Here is a 23,624-nt window from a genome sequence, read left to right as displayed (position 1 = left end):
ATTCCTAAAAACCCGGTAAGTTCCATCACCTGTCTTGGTGTTAAAATGACTCGCTTGTAGGAACCTTAACATCATGGAAATGCCATGAAACACCACCAGTCTTGTCCAAAAATAACAGAACTAAACATTGAAAAGATGAAAAACATTGAGGGCTAAACATTGAAACACTGGGCACCACCATGTCTTATCCAAAATGTAACTGACCAGGCTTCTATAGACGAAAATTGCTTTGTTTAGCCATGCGAGTGCCATTGCGAATCAAATAAAAGACCGTAAAATGCTACTTCGTGCAAAGTGCAAGTGCAGTGCACAAGCCCTCCCCTTGCAAAAAAAAAAAAAAAAATCACCTTGAAACAGGTGCACCAAGAATAAGTGTGCACTTGAACTGACGCAATTCGCTGATCCCAAAGTGAAGGGTTCACCCAGCAGTACTGCTTGCAAGCCAGTCTTTGCGACCGCCACGCCTGCGAAATCCTGGTTGGTAGGTGCTCACTGTGCAGCTCTGCCCGCCTCTTGGAATGACAAAGCTGGCACTGTGCTGCAATTCAGCCGCGAAATAAAAAGCCTGTGTGGCCGTAGAAAGGTCAACTTTTTATAGAAATGTAGATGGTGCATGGATTGTAAAGACCTGACACGTTAGTAAAAATGTAAAAAACACCAGGCATGTACTCTTGGTCAATTTATTCCAAACACGGGTCAAATTACTTTACACAACCAGACATGACAAACGTGACCTGAATCCACGTGTAACAGAGTACTGGAAGGACAGGCTCCTACCAAACAGCAAATCTGCGGAGTCTGTCCTCTAGTTGGCAAGAGTTCAAAGTGCCTTCGTTTGGAGGGTTGCCAGCACTTCTTTTCCACAATGGGAGAAAGCACACTACTAACAAAAGTGCAAATGACGGGACACAGGGGTACACGGCCGTAACCTAAACAAAACCAATTTCATCGTGTGCTACATCACGTGCCACCAGCACAGCCAGGGTGGCGTGACGAGCAGCTGCTCACTGTGCTCAACACCTTGGCAGAAACTGCCACCAGAATCCAAAAAGCAGTTACGACAATCCTGCCAAAGAGGATTTCATAATGAAAAAGTTGCTCTCCCCTAAAACGGGGCAAGCGCACTTAGCTTCCACATAACAGGATGCAGCAAACTTTCAACACAAAATCACTGCCTCATTCGCTACATCACATAAGCCTTAGTTCCAGCATGACAGAATCCAGCAAAAACTCAGCACAAAAAAAATTTCACTGAAAAAAATATTTCACTTTCTCATTACGCTGCTCACATACACCTTAGTGCCAGTCTTACAGGACACTATGCAGTAAACTCACAAAAGATATTGTACTTTCTCACTAAGCTGCTCACATAAGCTTTAGTTAAACAGCAGGATGCAGTGAACTGTCAGCACAAAAAATATTTCACTTTCTCATTCCGCTGCTCGCATAAACTTTCGTTCCAATGTTTTCTTGTTACGTAGCTCACACAACAGAATCCAGCAAACTGTCGCCATGAAAGAAGTCTTTATTTACTTTCCCATTGTGCTGCATCACACAAGCCTCGGTTCCAACACGACGGGATGCAGCAAACTTTCGGCACCAACAAAGGAATTTCAGTTTAATTTTTTTTTTGTAACATTGCATCAAATAAGCCTTGGCCCCAACAGGACAGGATGGGGCAAACTAGGCACAAAAAAGTCACTTTGTCGTTATGCTGCATTACTTAAGCCTCAGTTTCGACAAATACAGCAAACTGTCAGCACAAAGAAAAAAACTTCACGGCACAAAAAATTTCATTGCCTTGTTAAAGGGGCCATGACGACAAATGCAAGTTTGGTTCATAAGAAAGATTGCCTCGTCGGAATAACACTGACGCCACTTTTAACGTGAAATTCACTCGAATAAACTATATAATGAGGAACACAGAGAATAGGCACATGCGACCCACCACCTACTTTTCTGCACTGAACTTGACATATTATGGGACAATGGTGCAACTGGTCGAGGCTGACAAAATTCAACGCAAATTAAACAAGGATTAGCTTGCAGAACGAGCTATCTGCGCTTGAATTTGGTGCATATTCTTTTTATAGCAGTCAGAGTGGAGGGGTACACAATGAAAGCAATGCAGAAGCACTGCGTATAGCACCATGCCAGCCGACGCTGCCCAACACAGGCGTCGGGCCTGTCCGACACACTGGCCAACTGGCATTAGCAACACTGCCACTTGGGTGACCTTGTTTGTTGAGTGATGCGCAATGTTTCACGAAATGAGTACAACCAAAATACAGCAAGTAGAAGCCCAATCAGAAGCAAAACCGAGTGCGAACAGGGGTCCTCGAGTGGTATTGCTGAACCATCTAGGAAGGCGGACAGTAACGGAGTTAACAAAAGAGACATTGCGCCATTGGCAGCAGCCGTAGTCAACATACAAACTTTTCTTTCAGGTACCTGCCCTTAATGTCGTTGCTGATATAGCGAAACATGCAATGAATAGAGCACCGTTTCCTGCCTGACAAGCATTGGGGGCATTATGAGAAATCTTTCCAACTAAAACAAACCTATTTTGTTTTCATGGCCCCTCTAAGCTGCATTACAAGCTTTAGTTGAACACAACAAGATGCAGCAAACAGTTAGCAAAAAAAATTAGTTTCTCATTACACTGCATGTAATACACCCAAGTTCCAACACGACGTAATGCTGCAAATTGTCAAAACAGTTTCACTTCCTTGTCATACTGCATCTTATTAAAAAAGTTTCAACGGTACAGGATGCAGCAAACTAGGCGCAAAAAAAGTTGCTTTCTCGTTAGGCCGCATCACACAAGCCTCAGAATACAGCGAACTCTCGGCACAAACAAATTTCAAGCACAAAACTATTTCCCTTTCTCATTACACTGCATCTTATTTATAATCCGTAGTTGTAACAGCATGCACAAAATTGCAGGCACAAAGCATGTTGCGCTGCATCGCATAAGCCTTAGTTCCAAAACAACGGGATGCAGCCAACTGTTGGCAAAAAAAGAAAAACCCACTTCCCCATTACGCCACAGCATAAGCATCAGCTCCAACACGACAGAATCCAGCACACTTTTGGCATGACACAATTCCATTTGGTCGCTGCATCAATTTCGTTGCACTTCCTCAGCCTGCACGAAACACTGAAGCATTGTGCTGCAGCACATATATAGCAAACGGGGTCCACAGTAAATGAAATTCCAACTGCCTTGCACAAAACCGACATCTCATAAGCTGTAATGACTATCCTACAGAGAAGCAAGTTTATGAAAGCAAAGAAGGGATATCTTCCCCTAAAACGGGGCAAGAACATGCAAACTAAACGTGCAATGACAGGACGCAGCCAGCTGTTGGCGAGAATGTGTTTTCATCATGCTGCATCAATTCGTTCGTTTGTTTGTGCATGCTTGAGTTCATAAAACTCTAGCATGCACAAATTTCAGTCCCCTGCGCAGCATCACACAAATGTCAACAGCATGTCTGAAGTGGCAGAGAGAGAGCTCCCTGCTAAGTGGAACCAGAATAATTTTAGTAAACGTATTTTTGAGAAGGTTTCAGTCACTGAAAACAATGCAGGCATTTCACTTTCCCCTAAAACAGGAGCACTTAGTTTCTGCAGAAGGGTAAATGACAGCTCGCAGCAACAGTGAGAAGACGAGATGCAGCAAGCTGTTTTGCCAATACGTACCAGTACAAGCACAAACATCGTGCTGCACCAAAAAAGTGTCAGACGCTTATCCGGACTGGGATGAAGGACTATGCCAAATTCTCCTTGCGTTGTGTGAAAAGGGACAGCACAGGCAGTAGTGGCCATCCTTCCAAGGAGGACATAGCCACTCAAACATTGCCCTAAAACTGGGGGCAAGAACGCTTGCTTGTAACAAAGGTACACATGAAAGGATGCAGCAGACTCTCTGCTTTCGCTGCACTGCGATCGACAGTACTCAAGCTTGCACAAAATTTATTCCGTTGCCCCATCTTGCTGTGCTGCCTCACAAAAGTGTTAACAGCACAAATCTAGAGCGGACATAGGACATCTCACGTACTGTGCTAAATGAAGTTCCGACCACTGTGCAACACATCAGAAGGGCAATTTTTGTAGTTCTGTACCTGTGTAGCTCTGAAAGCACAAGTGAAAAAGTTGCATAATGCAACAAACCTGTTGTACGGTGTCAGTTTTCCCGCTCTTTGTACAATAAAGATGAACTAACACCAACAGTACAAGGTGAACCGAGAAGGGCACCTCTTATCTGACTGCCTCCACTGAATGGACACTGCCAAAGCACACTAGTGTTGAACTATGCCATAGCTTTGTTCCCGTATACTTAACGCCATGCTTAAAAACTGAAGGGGCCTGTAATGGGAGGAATAATGTTTGCAGGGGTGCTTGGTGCCTGAGGAAAGCACAGCACCTTAGCTACTGGGGGAGGCAGCTAGTTACGGAAGTGTCAGAAGGCCTTCAGAGGCAGTAGGCTGTGTGCATGTTGCTAACCAAAGAAAAATGGAGCCACAGTGAGAACCACTCGGAGGTGGATCCAAATCTCTGCGATTTGGAGCCGGACACGGTGGGGGCAGCCCAGGTTAAGTCGACACTGGCAAGCTTTATTCTGTACATGCGGTCAGGCGTGTTCTGCCATCGGTGGCAGGGGCTACGACAGGCACACCCAACCACAGGATCTACTAAGCCAGACTCTGCAGGTGCAGCCATTCCTTCGCCCCCAGACAACCCTAGCGGCCTCCTGCACAGAGAGAAGGGGGCAGGGAGGAAAAACGTCAGTGCACACTGGCTTCAATCCAATCCAATCCGCCATTTTAGACGTGTACAACATGCCGATTTGCACAAGTAACTCAGTGGTGGAGCAGCCAAAATGAAGATCTGAAGCACAACTCCCAGCTTTTGGAGCAGGTTGTTTTGGACAAACTGTCTTGTAAGGACTACTAAGAGCCACGCAATTCCTCAACACGCAATTAAATTGGGGGGGGGGAAACCCACACAGACCTTAAAAGCACCAAACGAGCAAAACATCAGCCTAATTATCGGCATGATAGGTTTTAGGACTTCTTTTTCTGCAAGAAATGCAGGTTTGACAAAGCTTCCGAGAGCTTCCTCTGGCCCTCCTTCAGAAGACTCTGGCCACTTGGCACATCAGCTAAGCACTTTTTGCTCATTCCTCTTGAGATTAGATCAACATTGCTCAACATCCTCTCAGTTGAATCAATTTCAGCCAGCAATTCTTGCTTTTTGCGAGCCTGGCTTGTAGCACTGGAATCACCTGGCTTTGATTTCTGGTCGCGCATTTCTTCAAATCCTTGGCCTTCGAGTCGCTGCATCTGATGCTTTGAGCCCTTCACAGCTCTGATGAGCTCTCCACTCAGGGGCGCTGCTGCTGCATCACGGCCAAATATTAGCGATCAACCCTTAGTTACACCCTAGACGCAAAGTTTTTCGATGCCTTGAAAAATTCTAGCCAAGTCTGCTGCTGGGTATCCTGTGCAGGAATATAATCCCTTGCGGCCATTGTATGCCGCGCAGCAAATTCGATTGGTCAGCTGGACCTCTCGAATCACCCAATCATGGAGCCCGAATTTCAAATGTTTTTCTCCTCTTCCCAAACGTAGCGAGAATGCATGCATGTAGGAAAGGCAAGGTTCCCAAGGTCAGGGCGGCCATTAGGCACCAGGACGCCCACAGAAGTCGCCGCTGCCTGGGATTACGCAGCACTGCACGCGTAACCCGCTGGGCCAACACCCTCTGCACTAGTCCAGAGGGTGCTGGTGGGCACAGGACACGCAACTCCAGAACAACGGCGCTTTGTTGCCATAATTGGGTGTGTCCTTTCAAAGTGTCTTCATCTTTCACGACCGCAGGAAAATGACATTTTGAGTGCTTCCAGAAAACTATTTTTTTTCTCTTGAGCTACTGGACACATTTAGCATTGCTATGCATGAAATTGTAGCTTATAGATTTCTCTTTCAAACACATAGCAGCAGTTTTATGAAAGATGTAATTTTTAAGAGTTTATTGGTCAAAGAAAAAAAAAATGCGTAAAAAAAGTATGCACAAAACACAAATAGGCAATTTTACTGAACCTAAAAATTATTTTAGGAATTCTAAGATATACAAGATGTTTCTACGTTCGTAAGCTATGATTCAATATATCAAAGCTGTACGCCAAGTTCTGGGTTTTTGCGGGCCCACCAACCCAATGGTCCGACAGCTGTGCCACTCTGCGAAGCCATTCAAGAGTCGGTTGGTTTCTCTAAAATATGAATCCAGGCATGCTTGTTTGTGTTCTCACACGGAATCTTTATCACTGCAGCAATAATAATAAAAAAATACCGCTCGCTCTTGAGAAGCAGCACGCATCACTCCACAGCTCTAATTTTACACAAGCGCCAGGCTATCTTGAAGGTGATAAAACAAAACAGCACGGTGCATTTGGCAAAATATCCCCGCCGCACATTGTCTAGACCCTACACATGAAAGTAATACTGCAGTCATCAGATATTAGGCACGTTTTGTTTATAAACACAGCTCGAAGTCAAAAACAAACCTTCCCTGGCAGCACCTGCTGAAGTCTGAGGCTGTTGAATGGAGAGTCTTCATCAGAACTAAAATCTGAAGAATCCACACCATTGCTGGACTCATCACTGCTGCTGGGGTAAAAAAATCAGCAGCAGCGGTGGCCGAAGTCCCTCAAACCGCTGTCTGCCTTTGCAGAGCGCGCTGTGAAACAGGACGCCTTTTTTGTCCAACTCCTCGCTACCTTGGGTTCAAATTTCACTCACGACACTGTCTACCCAAGCGCATACCTGCCAGGTTCGCCGAGATGGCATTAGGGAGATCTGTTTGGGGGGGGGGGGGGGGAATAGAAAAATGAGTAAGTAGCAGAATAGAATAATTTACATTTACATGCATTTCTAATTTAGTTACTACAGAGTAGGAGCTGAATGAACTGTTTCATCCAAACTACTAACGAGCTGCACCACTGGTCAGCTGCTAAATCTTCGATGCGGCTGACGCCGCCTTTTTCAAGAAGCCCTGGGAATACTGTCGAGCATAACAATGTTCGTTCCCGCTACACTTCGCCAAAAGAACACCACTGAGCTCGGATTGTACCAGAACTTGATGCTCGGAACTGGGGGAAATTTTGTTTTACCATGCTGAACTGCCTCTCGCATTCAGCGTTTCTGTGGTACTGACCAGTTCAACTTGCGCGCATGGCTAACTATGCTTTATAAGCTATTACGATGTCCAGTGGTGTAGGATGTGATTGGGTTGTCAGGCAGCTCCAGCGCAATGTGGCTAGACTGGGAGAAAGGTTTAGCCAAACACGGGTGTGCATTCGGGAGATTTTTGTTTCGACTGTACAATCGTACAAAACCATCAAAATCCGGGAATCTCCCGGATAATTCGGGAAACCTGGCAGGTATGCAAGCGAAATGTAAACAAAAGGGAACGAAAGAGAAAAAGGGGTTTCCAATGAAGACACCAGATGGCATCAGTTGTCCGAATAGCGCAGTTTTTAGTTTTTGCGGGAGGCTTGAAAATCATTGTTCACTCGTGACCTATGGTGCGGTCGCAAAAGAGTTAAAGGGACACTGAACTGATTTGTAAACACTGCAGGATTACTAGCGCAAATTGTAGTCTGGAGTCTCTAGGCCATGTTTCGACCACTCTCGCTGCGTTTACGTGACTTTATTCAGTAGAAAAATCAATTTGAAAATGCTCCCTCCTCTTTCTCTGCATCCTCCTTGCCGATTTCCTATGACGTTTTGTATGACGTCAAAACAAGATGGCTTGGCTTGACTGCGCTACTGCATGGCTAACCGACCCTCTGACAATCGGTAGGCCCAGAGTTTTTTTGAGTCAGTCGGCAACCTGCGGGTAATCGCAATTCGTTCACTAAGTTGAAAATAAGCCACGGCACGTTTGTGCCAGAAAGAATATGCCTTTAGTTCGTCAGTTATTTGTGTGAAAGAAAATGTTGTGCGAAATAGGGTAGGGTTTTCTAAAAAACGATGCGAGCCGTTTCTAAAAGTGGCTTCAGCAGCTGTCGTCGCCCGCTAGCGGTAGCCAAATCCGAAAAATTCTAAACGACGAGTAACACGATTTTTGCCTTTTGCCGCTGTTTTAGTGAACTGTCTTCTTCAGAACTTTGCCACCAAGAGTGCACAAAATATCGTCTTATTTCGAAAATTGGCTACGTTCCCACGTGAACACTCTGGTGCTGAGAGTTTCGTTGGTTTCATTTGGTGCCCATCGCATTCGAGAGTAGGCAGATTTAAAGCGTTCGTAATGGCAAATGAGTTGCGCGGAATTCCTTAAACGAAAGATGACATTAGAGCGAATGACATTAGATTTTTGTGTATAGCAGCGACTTAATCGCATTAAAACTTAAGGCATTAGGCACTTAATGTCCTTTTTCATGCACAGGTGGCATGGGTATCAGTGAAGTTAATATAGGTACTACGGAATTAAAACCAAAACTTTTATCGTGCAGCGTAACACCAGGGTGCAGGAAGCACTTTTTTGCGCTGGGTGAACTCGCACAGCGGTCTGCATCACGACCACACATCTGCGAACGCTTTTCGGCTTAAGGAATGCAGTTGCTAGACATGAGATATTGTGTTAATCTAGAGGACGCTTACTGCAAGGGCGCTATACAAGGAATAGTCATATGAGCTGCATGAGAGGCTAAACCTAAATAACAATGTAAACTGGCTACACATTATATACTTTGTATTTATGCCCCTGCCATTGTTGGCTTATCGCCAAGTGGTCTAGAGCACTATTTTGCAAGTCGCAAGTTCGAATCCCCGATAATGTTTTTTCTTTTTTGAAGCTGATTTTCTTCTTTTTGGGCAATGTTTTCTATACTCAATTCCCAATTTTTGCACTGTAACTTACATTGCTGCCTGAGCAAGTTCACAGAACGCGTGCAGACTGACACTGACGTGCTGACAAGTTCTCGCTGGGGTGGTGTTGCCATAAGCACCGACTGCTTGCGGGCAGTCTCCAATCAGCCGACCCTTGGCCTGGTGCAAACATGCCTCTTACGATACAGGCATAAGCCAGGCAAGCTTCAAAGATGGGGGAAAAGCGCATCGCATTTGAGCGTCTGCAGTGACGCGGAGAGCATTCATCCACTGCGTACGCCTCGGCTAGTGATTGTTACGATTCCAAGCCATGCTGGCAGGCTTATCTGATGCATTTTACAGCCGACACAACATGACAGAGGCACAGTATGCCAATTATTCAGCTATCAAAAATTCCCATCCAATGATAACGTTGGATGCCAAGCATGTTTCACAGAATCGAAACAGAAACTGGTTTCAATTCTAACCTTAGACATCGTCCAATCACGTAACACCTTGTATTGATGTCACTGCTGTTGGTGCAGCAGCCTGTGCATGGCAGTTTTTCTTCTTTCAGGCTTTCTACAATAAATACCGCCTTGTTGCCCAAATAAACGATGAAAAGTGTGTTTATTTGGGCCAGCCTACGCAGTACAAGCAAAAACAGCAGCTGACAAATTCACTTCAGTGTCCCTATAAATGGGAGCTGCGTTCCCCTAAATGCCATCACTGTAACCACAAAGAGAAAGCGGAGGCGGCAATGTGCGCGGCCTCCCAGCGCGCGCTCTTATCTCCCAATCTCCCACCCACAGGCATGACCGAAGGCATCAGCAGGCCTACACGGCCATCCACAGTCAAATGCACAACGCATGCACACCACGCGGCCAATCAGAAAAACGAGAACGCCCACGCGCCACCTCATGGAAAACGGCAGTACAATATTCACTTTAGTTTTCGTTCCTGGCAAAAACTGCCATTACATGCGACTGTCTTGGAGCAGACATGAAGCAATTATTCAAATTAATACACTTTTGGAGCAGAATGGAGCCGGATGACCCTCTTGGTGCAGCAGTTCCACCACTGAGAGTTACTGAGATGCAGCAAGATGCAAGAACTGTACCTCTGCACTTCAACCTGAAAATGCTGCCTTGTATTTTACTGAACAGCTAGAAGTTAAAAAACAAACAAAAAAAAAAACTGGTTGATTCCTCTGTCATAGGAATTGGTAAAATGTCCTGCTGGCGGGTCGCTTCGGCAAAGGTGTACTGGCGTCAATTCCGTGACGGACATGACGTCAGTGAAATTTTGGTGTATCCCGGCATAAAACGCTTTCGTGTTAAAATATAAAACCCGAAAACAAACAACCTTAAGTATAACATACGCTTTAGTACTAAGGGTTGCTTCCCCGCAAGAAGACCCTGTGTGCACCCTTTACATGCCGCTTGCTCCGTTGTACTGGCGACATTTCCGTGACAAATATGACGTCAGTGAAATCTTTGTGTATTCCGAAATAAAACACTTTCGTGTTAAAAAAAAAAAAAAACTGCACGGAACTACACACACTTTTTTAAAATGCTTTTCCACTGCTGTTCAGATTCTACAAGAGCCTACCTCACTCACTGAAGCTTCTTCAGCTCTCAACTACAGTAATCCCTCCTTAACTCGAACTCGGATATCTCGAAATAGCAGTTAACTAGAAATTTTTTTTTCGCCGTGCCTCCCATTGGCACCATGTATTTGCCTCCCTTTAAGGGGCACACTGGTCTTAAACCGAAAATGCATTTTTACAGTTATGATGATAGCAATTGGGGGACATAAGTTGTTTTTGTGCAAAACAGCTACATTCAAATTTATTCAGATTTTTATGTTTGATTTTCAACACCTCAGGTTTTTATGTTTGATTTTCAACACCTTTTGTGAAAAAAGCTGCTGGAGTGATGCAGCTGAACAAGGTACCGTGAACTCTGCACAAATCAAGGAGTGCAATAAGACTAACAGAATCATTCTACCTTGTCTGTAGCAGAAGTTACGACCGTTTGAAGTTTGGGCTTGGAAGGTGGGAACCAAAAAAAAAAAAAAAAAAACCCGGTTTTGCCTTCCAAGCCCAAACTTCAAACGGTCGTAACTTCGGCTACAGACAAGGTAGAATGATTCTGTTAGTCTTATTGTACTCCTTGAATTGTGCACAGTTCACTGGTACCTTGTTCAGCTGTACCACTCCAGCAGTTTTTTTATTAAAGATGTCAAAAAATCAAACAAAAATCAGAATAAATTTGAATGCAGCAATTTTATACAAAAACAAATTTTATATCTACAATCAGAATAAAAAACTACTTATGTCCACCAATTTTTATCACCACAACTGCAAAAATAAAGTTTTTGATCAAAGCACCCCCTTAACTCGAAACTCCGCATATCTCGAAATTTTCAGCAGATTTTAGGACTTCGAGTTAACGAGGAATTACGGTATCTGGATACAGCAACCAATGAAGTGGCAAGATACAGTTGGTTTAAAAGGACCATGAAGAAAACATACAACTTTGTTTTATTCAGAATATTTGGTATTTTATAGTACCCTCAGTGCATGCCCCACTGCAAATGATGCTTTATTCACTGAGAAATTCAAGTACCAGCTAAAACAGGACGTGACATTGGCCAAGTTATTTTTGTTTTAACATGTTTCGTCAAGTACATTTATTTGAATAGTGTGCATATTTTCTAGAGGAGCTTTCACCTGAAATGCTGCTGCAGCCTTCTGGGTTCTGTTCCAACAACAAACGATGCTCAACTTAGGAAGTAATCAGCCCTTTTGCATGCAATTCTTTGCCACGCCAAAGAGGAGAACGTCAGACGTGCCCAACGGAAGGCACAGAAACGACGGCAGGAGCAGCTGCTCACCTGGTGCGGCCCCTGGCTGGCCGGCCATTGCGCCCGATGCTGCAGCTGAGGCTGCCGCCTTCTGCTTGAGCATGGTCCAGTCGAAGACGTAGTCGTACTGGTGGTTCAGGGTGCGGAAGAGGATGCGGAAGATCTGGCGCAGGTACTTGTAGTCGGGCATCTCCTCGAAGCGCAGGCCGCGGCAGTAGTTCAGGTACATGGTGAACTCGGCCGGGAAGCCCTTGCAGAGCACCTCGACAGGCGTGGACATCTTCTTCTCGCTGATCTTCTCGTACTTCTGCTTCTTGGTGGCCGCCTTGAGACCCTGCCAGGGCAGGCTGCCCCGGTTGAAGTACATCAGCACGTAGCCCATGGACTCCATGTCGTCCCGCCGGCTCTGCTCGATGCCCAGGTGTGCATTGATGGAGGCGTACCGTGCCGTACCAGTCAGGTTCTTGTCTTCCCGGTATGGGATGTGCTGCTTGTTGCGGTTATCCCGGTACTTCTTGGCCAGCCCAAAGTCAATCAGGAACAGCTGCACACAGCAGAGAAATTGCCCCGCTCTGTGAGCACCACCCACTTGTCTGTGCCAAAGCTGAGCGCACAAGCACAGCACTAGCCTGAAAGTGCTAGCACACATTTACGAACACGTTGCAGTGGTCGAGTTGGACAGAGCTGCGATAGATGGGTGCAGGGGGCATGCCGGGGAGTGTGCCTTCTCAGTCGACTGGCGGAGAAGCTCCCAAGGTGGCCATCGACCACTACGGCGCACACTGACAAAGTTGTGCCCATGCGTTTGAGGGCTGCAGCCGTTGAGAAGGAATGCAATGACTGGGTAGTCCTTCTCCACCGCTTGCATGGTCGCCCACACAAGGCTGCTCCGTGCAACATGCAGTGGGGGTTTTCAAGTCCCTCTGCCACGAGGTGTGCTACAGAGAAGGGGCTACAGATTAATTTTTGCTACCCGAAGATCTTCAACACATACCGAAAGCCCAACACACTGGCACTTTTGTTGGGACTGTGTAAAACAGCTAAACAAGCTCAAGTCTACCATAGCGAACAGAAATCGCCCCACAGGTTCTGTTGATAGACCTGCAAACATGCACTGCAGCTAGACAAGGACGTGGTGCTCAACAAAGGGTGTTGAAGCGGAAGTGCCTGGCTGCCTGCTTTTATGCATTCTCTAAGTGCAGAAATATTACCCAATTTTAGCCAGTAATGACTGACTGAACGAGAGGTCCACGGAGGCACCAAGGGTCACTTAGCAGAATAAGAACCTAAAAGGTATTTTAGTGCATGCCAAAGTAGATCCTCCTCAGCAAACCATCAGCTAAGTGTTCATCTACTGATTAGAAAACAGCATAAAAATTAAACGATTAGGACCAGATGGCAAAGCAGGGAAACAAAAGTTGGCATATATTGCCATAAAGGAATGCAGGTTCCTCAACATGATGTGAATAGAGGAAGTACATTTTACTGGCTGCAGTCCCCCCAGTGACTGAGAAGAGCTGATTGATTGATTGTGGGGTTTAACGCGCCGACGCGACGCAGGCGATGAGGCGCGCCGTAGTGGAGGGCTCCGGATTAATTTTGACCACCTGGGGATCTTTATCGTGCGCCGAAATCTCGTACACACGGGCGTTTTTGCTTTTCGCCTCCATCAGAAAAGCGGCCGCCGCGGCCGGGAATCGAACCCGCGACCTCGTGCTCAGCAGCGCAACGCCTTAGCCACTGAGCCACCGCGGCGGGTCACTGAGAAGAGCTCCTCCTTCCTAGGCATGATATAGTGGCTGGTATGACCAGTGACGCTGCTGTATTGGCAAGAAACTTCCTACTTACAAATTCTACACAAGTGGTGTTCCATTTTAGCTAATGTACACACGAGTTACCACACATTTACTTCGAGCGAGGCTTTCTCGTGCAGCTTCAGCGTCGTGTGAAAATGCCATTCCATACGGGGCACGCTGTGCATTAAGGATTAAAAGTTTGCCTGCCATGCCAGAAAGCCAACTTTTACTGTTATACAGTCGAGTCCACGTGTACCAATGCCGTGTACAATATACCAGATATAACGATAAACAACTATGGCACCGCTTTTGTATGCGTTCTAGAGTAAAATTAGCCGCTTATTACAATGCTTGGGTGCCACGATATCGGATGTAACGACTGAATCTGGTTACAGCGCGCACAGAAAATTTGAGCTGCCGCCGGCTCTCACTGCCGATGGCATGTGCCTCGCATCCCTTCCACCCTCAGAAAACGAGCAGACTGCAGCACTTGCAAGGAAGGGGAAGGAGGGAAAGAGCAAAATGGAGGAGAGGCAAGCTAGTTGGGGAACATCCATGAGTGAAACTTTAGGGACCCAGAAAAGCCTTTTGTAAACGTTACAAAAGGCCTGTATTGTCGCGTAGCACCAATATAGTGATGCAACGCCGTTGGAATTATTGATCTACATTCAGTATTAGGTGCGCCACAAGCAATTAAGTGCACCTCTCACCCCTTGCCGATCGATTCCTCCTCCCTCTCTGCTTCTTTCAAAGCAGCTGGAAACACTGGGAACAGCCATGTGACATCGCGACGCTAGACTTCCGTTCTGCGCTAGTTACATTCCTGCACCTAGGCACGCGTCAATCGCTGCGGACCCGCCTTTGCCTCGGGATCGCGCAGGACGGAGGAAGAGCAGCCGGAAGCCAGTGGCAGCGACGTCGCTGGCAGCCCACCTCGCCAGCGGTTGGACGAATCAGGGGGCGCCTTCGGCGTTGCGTCAGCAGCGATCGGCTCGCTGCGGCGCCGCGCTCATCGGCTGAGAAAGGCTATCTTCAAAAATTGTTTACAAATTATCCGTACAACACATGGGGCTCACAATTGGCTCAAAAATGCCCCGTTATGTGTTCTACCACCTGAATGCCTTTGAGTGCCACCTTCACAACGCTTTTCTGGGTCCCTTTAAGTGCAAATTGACACAGGGATAAAGGGAAACAAGACCAGCGCTTACTATCAACCAGAAGTTTTATTAACATCGAAAGCCCATATATACCCAGCCAAGGTCCAACAATCAGGCATCTGTGTTCGTCGCACATGCCTACGGGCCGTACATGAGGACAACCCCCCCTTTTTCCTTCTCTTTTTCTTCTAACCCCTTTCCTTAAGAAGTAACACTTTATCTAAAATGCTCAGTGACGGGCAACTTGTACATTGCAAACCCCTAATCCGGATATGGAATGCTTTGGCAAGCTCCCTGGTAGCATGGTCTCAAAGTTTAACACTTTAGTGACCATGGAAAAATCGACTGTTTTTGGGTAGTCCAGGAAATATTTTTTTCCTGCCACAGAAAATTATTGATGCTGAAGTGTAAGGTATGAAATGGTAGAGGAAGGATAGGGCTTTCCAAAAGTAATAATTTCAAACAATAGATTCATTACAAATTTTATAAAAAAATTATCAAAACAAAAAAAGTAACGCGTGGAAAACAAAATTGATGAAAACATCAATTGTACTTTGCACAGGGTATACATAAAAGAATTCTCAAATATACAATTCGAACATAAGGCTTTTATAGAATACTGCAAATATGAACTCTACGTACAGATGTTATTTACATACATACAAAAATAGAAACACTAGCGCCCATCGGTTGTTCCTGAGTAGCTCAGGAAATATTTTTTTTCTTGCCACAGATAGTGATTGATGCTAAAGAGCAAGGTATGAAATGAAAGAGACAAGATAGGTCTTTTCAACAGTAATAATTTCAAACAACAGATTTGGTATGAATTTTATCAAAATTATCAAACAGAAACAAAAACAAAAAGAAAAAAATTGATGAGAACATCAACTGTACTTTGCACAGGGTACACATGAAAACAATTTGAAATATACACTTTGAACACAAGGCCCTTTTAGAATAATACTGAGAACACGAGCTGTGTAAGTACAAAGGTTATTTACATACATACAAAAATATTCACTAGTGCCTATCATGCCACCATGCGAAGCAGTTTCTCACATGGAGAAACACGGATATTTGTTTTCTGCTCAACCTTCCTGTCTTCATAGCACAGATTGCAGTTTTGATATTTTTCAATTTTTTGTGGCTGATGCCAGATTAAGGGTTCGCAATGTATAAGTCACCCACCGTTGAGCATTTTAGATAAAGATGTGTTACTTCTTAAGGAAAGGTACGGCCCGTACGCATGTGCGACGGACACGTGCCTGATTGTTGGGTCTTGGCCGGGTATATGTGTGCTTCCAATATTAATAAAACTTTCAGTTGATAGTAAGCACTGGTCTCGTTTCCCTTTCTCGTCCCTGTGTCAATTTGTGTTTAAGTTTCACTCAGGGGAAAGAGCAGTTTTCCTTCTGAACCCCCGCTCTCGGCGCTGCCGCTTTGGTATCATCGCTGCATCTGCTGGCAAACTCACGCCACCAGTGCCAACGTTGCCCGCTCGCACGTTCACCTATTCGTCTGTTGCGTCACGTGCGCACCACTTTGAATTTGACTGGGTGCCCCTTCAACTGCCTCAGTTTTTTCGTGGAAGGGACATCAGGGCCAATGCTTTGGAAATGCCCGAGAGCCCCACTGAAGAGGCGACCGTTGCGCGGACACGTGCTGTGTGTACAGTGCTGACAGTGACACTCGGACGACACGGTTGGGCAGCCTACTCAGGTAGGGTCGTCGCAGGAGATCCAACGCATGATACAGTCCCTCAGGGACTCGTTTCCACCAAGGACCTTTTTCTCAGCTAGGTGAAGCACCTATAGATGCTCTTGAAGAAGATATGCGACAGCTTCGCGTGAAGCAAACAAAGCCCACCGACTATGGCATATTTTCTGCTAATAAGTAGTGGTACGTTCGTAGTGCGAATAAAATGTTTTGATCTCTGTTGTCTTTTTTTGCGCAACCCACTTAGTTATAGTGACGTAATTTCCTTGGCACTTGAATGTTGTTTCAAGTGGACTAGACTATATTCGTAAATTCTGATTGCTTCACATTTTAGGGTTTAACGTGCCGGAGCTACACCTGGGCCTTCAGGCCCGCCGTAGTGGAGGGCTCCGAATTAATTTTGACCACCTGGGCATCTGTAGCGTGTGCCGAAATCTTGACAGGCGGGTGTTTCTGCTTTTCACCTAACTCTGAAAAAATTTCAATTACTTCCAAAGGTGAAACAGCCCAGCAAATTAAATCAAATAGCAAACACAAACATTTGCACACCTCCAATTTATGGGCAACACCACCACTAACATAAAAGTGACTCAATATGATGCTCCCCTGCTGCTGCATTTAACCCTTCCAGACCTGGAATTTTTAGTTTGAGAAAAAATTGCTTTTCTGCATGCTTTCGTGGAGTTTTGGACGTCAGAAGCACAAAAGCAAGAAATTCAGCAGATAGTGCAAGTATTTATTAATTTACAGGTGTGACAATTAATTAAGTCATTAAGCAACTACAATTTTTTTTTTTTCTGGGTACAAAGACATTCTTTGTCTTGTAAAAGCTACGACACCATCATTTATGAACACTGACAAACCGGGACTTCCATTTCCTTGCCCGCACCGTTGTCACACCCTGTGTCCACTGGAGCCTTTTCTTTTTCATAGCATCCAGCTCCGCAAAAGCGCAACAATGGTGATGTCTATCGCAAGAGGCATGCCCAGAAAACTAGCAGTTTTGGCTTTGTTCTTAAGGCGCTAGAGGTTATCTGGAAGGGTTAACAGCGCTGAACTGCCACCACTGTCACACCATGCAGCATCAGATGAAGAGCCTTGCAATGGTCAGAGGTCCTGGACGAAAAGGGGCCCACTGCCAGCACAGCCCTAACCAGGACAAGCACAGTGGAAGCCACCGAAATCAAGCCCAACGGCGGGAGAGCACGCGGGCAGTGCCACACCTGTGCTGGCCAGGCACCATCACAAAGGGCGGACACACACACAGAAAAGAAACGCCGTACCTTGTTGCAGTGACCACCAATTCCCATGAGGAAGTTATCAGGCTTGATGTCTCTGTGGATGAAATTTTTATTGTGGACATACTCAATGTGGGTAATCATCTGAAAAACAAAACGGAAACAAGTGGCACATGCCAAGATATTAGTTCTTTGCATGGCACAAAGCTGGGTAGGGCAAAGAGGCACACAGCTTGTTACAGAACTGCCTTCAGGATGATTGTGGTTACAAGTTCCTGACAAAAGTATACCGAGGCCCTAAAGGCCAAGTGCAACGAAAGTTTACCTGCCCCAAATTCTGTTTCAACGAGTGGTATACACCACTAAAATCTTTTCTGACCTAAATTTTGAACTCCACATGCGCACAGTATTTTTAATACAACAGTTTGAAAACGCGCCTCACCAGCCGACGCAGCACCTAGCGCAGTGTCGCCACAACTGGTCGCCACTGACGAACTTCCGGATGTGACGGAGCCAGAACTCGCGTTGCTCTCATTGTCTTTCCCAAGTACCGCAGCCCCACGCAAGTGAGCAGCGTAATTCGTGCCTCTTGCATCAATAATTGTTTTCATGCGTTTCTGAAATGCGAGAAGCTGAAGAAGCTCTGGATTGCCAAGCCAAAAGAGAGCAAATTCGAAGAGAGCTGGGGCCGGTCGACGCAAGGTAATATGCTGTTTGCGAGCGAGTATGGCAGTTGCAGAACAGGCTCTTGGTCAACTCTACGAGTGCACGTGACGAGAGTACAGCCGACGCAAGACGATACGCAGTTGGCAAAGCTGGTGCGCTGGCACAAATGAGTACAGCAGCTGTGCGGTGCACTGCACACTCATGGCCAGGCGGATCTAAGAGTGTTCGATATGCGAGTACAGCCGACGTGAGGTGATATGTTTTTGCGGCCGGTCGGGGCTTGAACAAGTGTATGGCAGCTACATGGCGCACTGTGCGCAATTGATTCAGTTCGAACAACTTCGAAAAAAGAAAAAAGAATAAATAAAAAAATAAAAACTAGCCGCTGGTGGCCACATTTCACTCACCAATAAGAAAAAAAAAAGTAAAAACGGGGCTAATTTGGTGGAATGGGTAAAAACAAGGTTGGCAATTCTGAGTCTCAACGACAACGAAGACAACGCCGTGCTGTCATCGCTACACAGATTTTTACATAGGGTGAAGAAACAGACAGCCCGAGACACCTCGAATGCGTGCCTATCTTCTTGCAGGCAACCGTGGGAAAATCTGCCGGCCGCACCCACTCGATTCCCGACTCACATCACTTCCAGCTGGCCAAAATGGCCACCCTTTTTTCCAGTTTCAGTTTGTAGAAGACCAATTTTTGATCTTCGTTTCCAATGCGGTGACGCATACTTGGGCCTCCAGATATTGCACTTAGCACCTTTTCAAGTAATACTACTGGAAAACAGTGCATTTAGGTGGCCAAAAATTTCGTTGCAGTTGGCCTTTAAAGAGCAATGACTAGCCATGTGCGAATATTCGAAATTTTCGAATGTCTGTATTCGATTTCAGCTTCGAAACCGAATAGGGCTATTCGTAAAGTTCAAATATTTTCGCAGTTCAGGAGTTCTGTGGAGGTGAACCGCTACAATAACAGAAAAAAGCAAATCCACCCACAAACGGACGCACACAAGTCAAGAAATGGTGTGGCATCAGTCATTCGTTCTGTTAACTCATTCGTTAGCGCTTGAATACACATCTGTGCATCAATCCCCCTTGCACTTTCGCCCAATTCTGATTCAGGTACTTAGTTAACGAAAGAACACGGTGGTGTGTATTGCCCCACATATATTTGACAAGACTGTCTTTAGGCATGTGCTGGAACGCTTTCAAAATGCTTTACCAAATTCCCATGGACAAAGATAAGATCTGCACCCCATCTCTCCTACCACCCCTACTGCAGGAGACGAAAGCCACAAAAGGACGAAAGTACACACACTTGTGATAGCTATGGGTAGGGGGTGTAAAAATCCAGCTGTGTGCGGCCTACACTTATATTTAAAAAATAATGTATCTATAGAAACGCTGTGTGCGACCGGTTCTCAGAAGCAACAAAAACAAATCCAAAAGGCTAAGCGAGAACAAAGCGTAGCCTTCGAGATCTGCTTCTCAGAAGCAACCGTCAAACTGGGGCGTGAATTTGGAAGCAGATTGCCTTTGAAAAAGCAAGTATGTATGTAATAAACTGATGTAATATAAGCACCAGAATTTCATGGCTATGTTTTATGTTTTATACCCGGGACCATTTAAGGAATATGAGAGGATCTGAGTCTGCTGACAGTGCCAGGAAATCAGCAGACAACAATAGGTCGAACGCGAGTTCTGCAAGCGCTCCCCACGACTTCAAGCCTATTTTGAGTAATAACAGCCAGCAAGCTAAGATGCTCACCAAAAAGGGTGCTCAATTTATTGCAACTGGGCTGCACTCGCTCGCTCGTTGAAGAGCCAGGGTTTTTATCGTTAATGCGTGTCGCCGTAACGGAGTACAAAGTACTGTCAAGACCCACACCTTCCCAAACTGCTGCTCCAGAACTTTGCACCAAAGAAAAGGAAAGTGCTACTAAGCGAGTTGCACAATCACTTCAAGAAGGGGACACCGTGCTACTCCCTAACCACTAACGGATTCACTTCTAGGACGGGGGACAGTACATCTCCATGACATGCCCCCTGCTTGATATAGAATCTCAACTGCACATACAACCTAATGTGCAAACATGTGCCTGAGTGCCATACTTCTGCTAACCTGAAGGACGTGCCACTCAAGCTTGCACAGGATTGGGGCCTGCCTCAAGGTATTCCCATTACTGTTATCACAGACAACGCAAGGAATTTTCTTGGGGCAGTGCCGCGAACGCCATGGTCGAGCATAAATTGCTTTGCGCACAACACACTGCAGCTGTGCATTCAGAGTGCAAAAAATAAGACTCCAAAGTTAGAGGAGCTTTGTTACAAGGCCAGAGCTATTGTGGGCCATCACAAAAGGAGCTTGCAAGCAAGAAAGAGGACGCTTAAGAGAAGCACAAGTGAACATGGGCCTTGAAGCGCTTGAGGTGATACAGGATGTTTGCATCTCTCCGAACAAAATAATGATAGAGATCTTGACTTGCAGCAAATGGCGTCTCATGGCTACTGTCATGCCATTTTTGAAGTGCATTGAGGAGGCACCATGAGAATTGTATTCTGAAAAACATCCTACACTATCTCCACTCTATGAAGATTCTTTCATCTCACCAGTGTCAAAATGGTGTCAAAGCAGCATTTGCAGGAAATCTTCTGCAGAGCATGAAGTCACTATTTGTGGACATCAAGATGCAGAGTGCATTAAGTACACTGTTGGATCCCAGGTTCAATGCAGCGTGAGAAACAGTGGCTTAACTCTTTCGTTACCACGCCTATTCAAATCGATCACCGGTGATCGATGATTTATATTGCCTATTTCAACATGTTGTAGTCGTTTCTCGTACACCTAATGCGGCCAGTGGTTAGTCTAGGCACTGCCCTTTTAGAATCAGTTTAAGTGTTCCCGCTCCGGCGACATTGAGATTTTTGACGGCGCTTTTTGCGAGCTGAGGTGCGTGTGTTTTTGAGGAAGGGGGCGTGGCTGCTGCACTTGAGGAAAAAGGATGCAGGTCGTGGTTAGGCTGCATTACCATAATATTTTTTTTGTCAAAAGGCTCCTGGCAATACAAATACCAAATACTGCAGTCAGCTTTGTAATGCGGCAGCGTTAAGAGGTGATAGTTACTTGAAAATAGCCCCAGCTATTCACTAATGATCTTTGGTTCGGTCAAAGGCCAGCTTTATTCTCCCAAAGCTTATTTCTGATGGTCCCCCGCATGTCTAGCAAGTGTGCCTGCCATTTTCAACCAGTTTCGGTTTCGTTTTTGCATTGCGAAATTCATATTTGGCGCTACTACACAGTTACCCAACTACAAGCTCATTTGCCATGGCGCCTCCGTCGCCCGCTACTACTCCTCAAAACAAGCATGCCGCTCGCGCTTCCACTTCATCTACGCCTTGTTTCTGCGATAAGAGCTTCCGCTGAAAGTCAAACGATAACACCAAGTCATCGGGTATCAGTTCAGACGAGGAGAACGCTTCCAATTGGCCTTGAGCACCGCCAGCTGTTCACCGGCCAGTTTCGGTATCATACGAGGGTATTTCCGGAGGTCTAGTGTCGCTACTTAGTACAACTGTCTGTTCTGGTAAAGTCTCCGAACAGCCTTGTATTTGTTACTTTTCAAAATTGTTAGGTGGCGCTGCAATGCAGTAGGCTCGTAGTGCTGAACTCGCTTTACAGCCCGACGGCGGCTGGGTGAAAGCTTCCTGGGCATGATTCGAGCGCATCGTACGTTATTCCTGCAAGCAGGGCTACCATAGTGAGTCAGAACATGATATTAAACCGCAAATGAAAGTTCTTACTGATAAGTGATCATCAGAACGTCAACAAGCATCTACCAAAGAGTTTGGTTCTCAACTCCAAGCGGATTTTTTCACATCGCTTGCTTAGCTTCAATATTGTGCCGGTGATAATCATTGACAAGGTGTTTTTACATCACGTGGAGGCTAATTTGAGCCTTTAATAATGTCAAACCACCAGATTTCTTCTAGAGAACCATCCAAAATAGCAAAATTTGAAATAGTGGTTGGGCTTCACCACATAGCACGGGCACCACGCGGGCTAACATTTTCTTTTATATCTTACAAACTGTACTGCGCAACTCAATTTTTTTTTCTACGGCAGGTTTTTGAAATGTTTACCTACAAAATGTATATTCTAAATTTTTTCTACTACTGGTCATTTATTATACACAACTTTCTTTTTTCTTATTTTCTTCGACGCGTGGACAAACATTTCGAATTCGATAATTTTTTTCGCAGTCATTATTTAGGAAAACATTATTAAAACTGGTGTCGTTGGAAAGCACGTGGAATAATCTGCATTTTATGTCACTGCAATGTGCTCCTAACCAATATGTATAGCCCAAAAAAAATGTTTTGTTAGACCCTTCAAAATTGGTCAATTTCCCACCGTAACGAAAGAGTTAAGAACCATCTTCCTCCAGTTAGTGGCAAGGAAGCTGATGCCAGCTGCACACCTGCACCTGTGACCAGTGATGTCTTGGACGTCTTTGGTGCACTGGCCTCTACTAGCTCATCACAGGCGAGCACCCAACAACAACCACAAGAAGAGGTAAAGGACTATCTCCACATGCCTGTGATACCTCGCACTGAGAACCCTTATCTCTGGTGGAGAAATGTAGGGAAGAACCGGTACCCACTACTGTCGGGGATCACTCTAATGTACCTCTCAATACCAGCCACGCAAGACTCAAGCGAGAGACTTCTCAGCATCTGGAAATGTTGTGACACGCAGGAGGCAACTTCTTCCAGAGCATGTTGAACAGCTCGTGTTTATCCACAGTAATAGCTCACCACTGAAATAGTGCACCAATGCAAGCCAAGCAATGCAACCAAAGAACCAGATATAATATTTTGTCAATAAACTTGCATTAAACCTGAGTTTATTATCACTTCCTTTGTCTTTTTAATTAAGCAGTAAAATAAAATTAGAAAATATTCCCTTCAATTCGAAAATATTGGATACAATTCAAAAAATATTTGATCAGTACCACTATTCCCTTCGTAATTGACTAAAAAAAATGACTTTTTTTTTTTTCTGAATCGAATACAAAATGCTACACACAAAACCATGTGTGCTTCAAAAAGTCAGAGTTACATAGTGGGGAGATAACACAGTGGGACCTTGGCTTCAGCACTATGGATGCAATGGAATCATGCTTCCGTGTAAATTAGGAAAGCGACGCTTTTGTTCAGGGTCAGCGACCAGGCCTGGACGCGTTGAGCTCACGTGATCCACCGTTTAACTGCAATTTCTTTTTTACGTCTAAAACAGCCACACTA

General features: G+C 45.4%; 1 protein-coding gene across 1 annotated transcript in view; it reads right to left on the bottom strand.

Moving 5' to 3' along the window:
* Nucleotides 1-666: 666 nt before the first annotated feature.
* LOC144156296 (casein kinase I-like) overlaps nucleotides 667-23,624 on the bottom strand; it is a 40,835-nt gene continuing 17,877 nt past the window's right edge. The window contains exons 4-6 of the mRNA XM_077688248.1: nucleotides 17,697-17,795; nucleotides 11,775-12,288; nucleotides 667-4,756 (exon numbers count right to left, since the gene is read on the bottom strand). Of these exons, the coding sequence (XP_077544374.1) occupies nucleotides 4,746-4,756; nucleotides 11,775-12,288; nucleotides 17,697-17,795 (624 nt within the window). The 3' untranslated portion in view covers nucleotides 667-4,745. The remainder of the gene's footprint in view (nucleotides 4,757-11,774; nucleotides 12,289-17,696; nucleotides 17,796-23,624) is intronic.

This window comes from Haemaphysalis longicornis, unplaced genomic scaffold, assembly GCF_048455015.1.
Source record: "Haemaphysalis longicornis isolate Haplotype H1 unplaced genomic scaffold, Haemaphysalis longicornis Haplotype H1 scaffold_1, whole genome shotgun sequence".
Classification (NCBI taxonomy): Eukaryota; Metazoa; Arthropoda; class Arachnida; order Ixodida; family Ixodidae; genus Haemaphysalis; species Haemaphysalis longicornis.
This window is presented reverse-complemented; position numbering and strand designations above follow the sequence as displayed.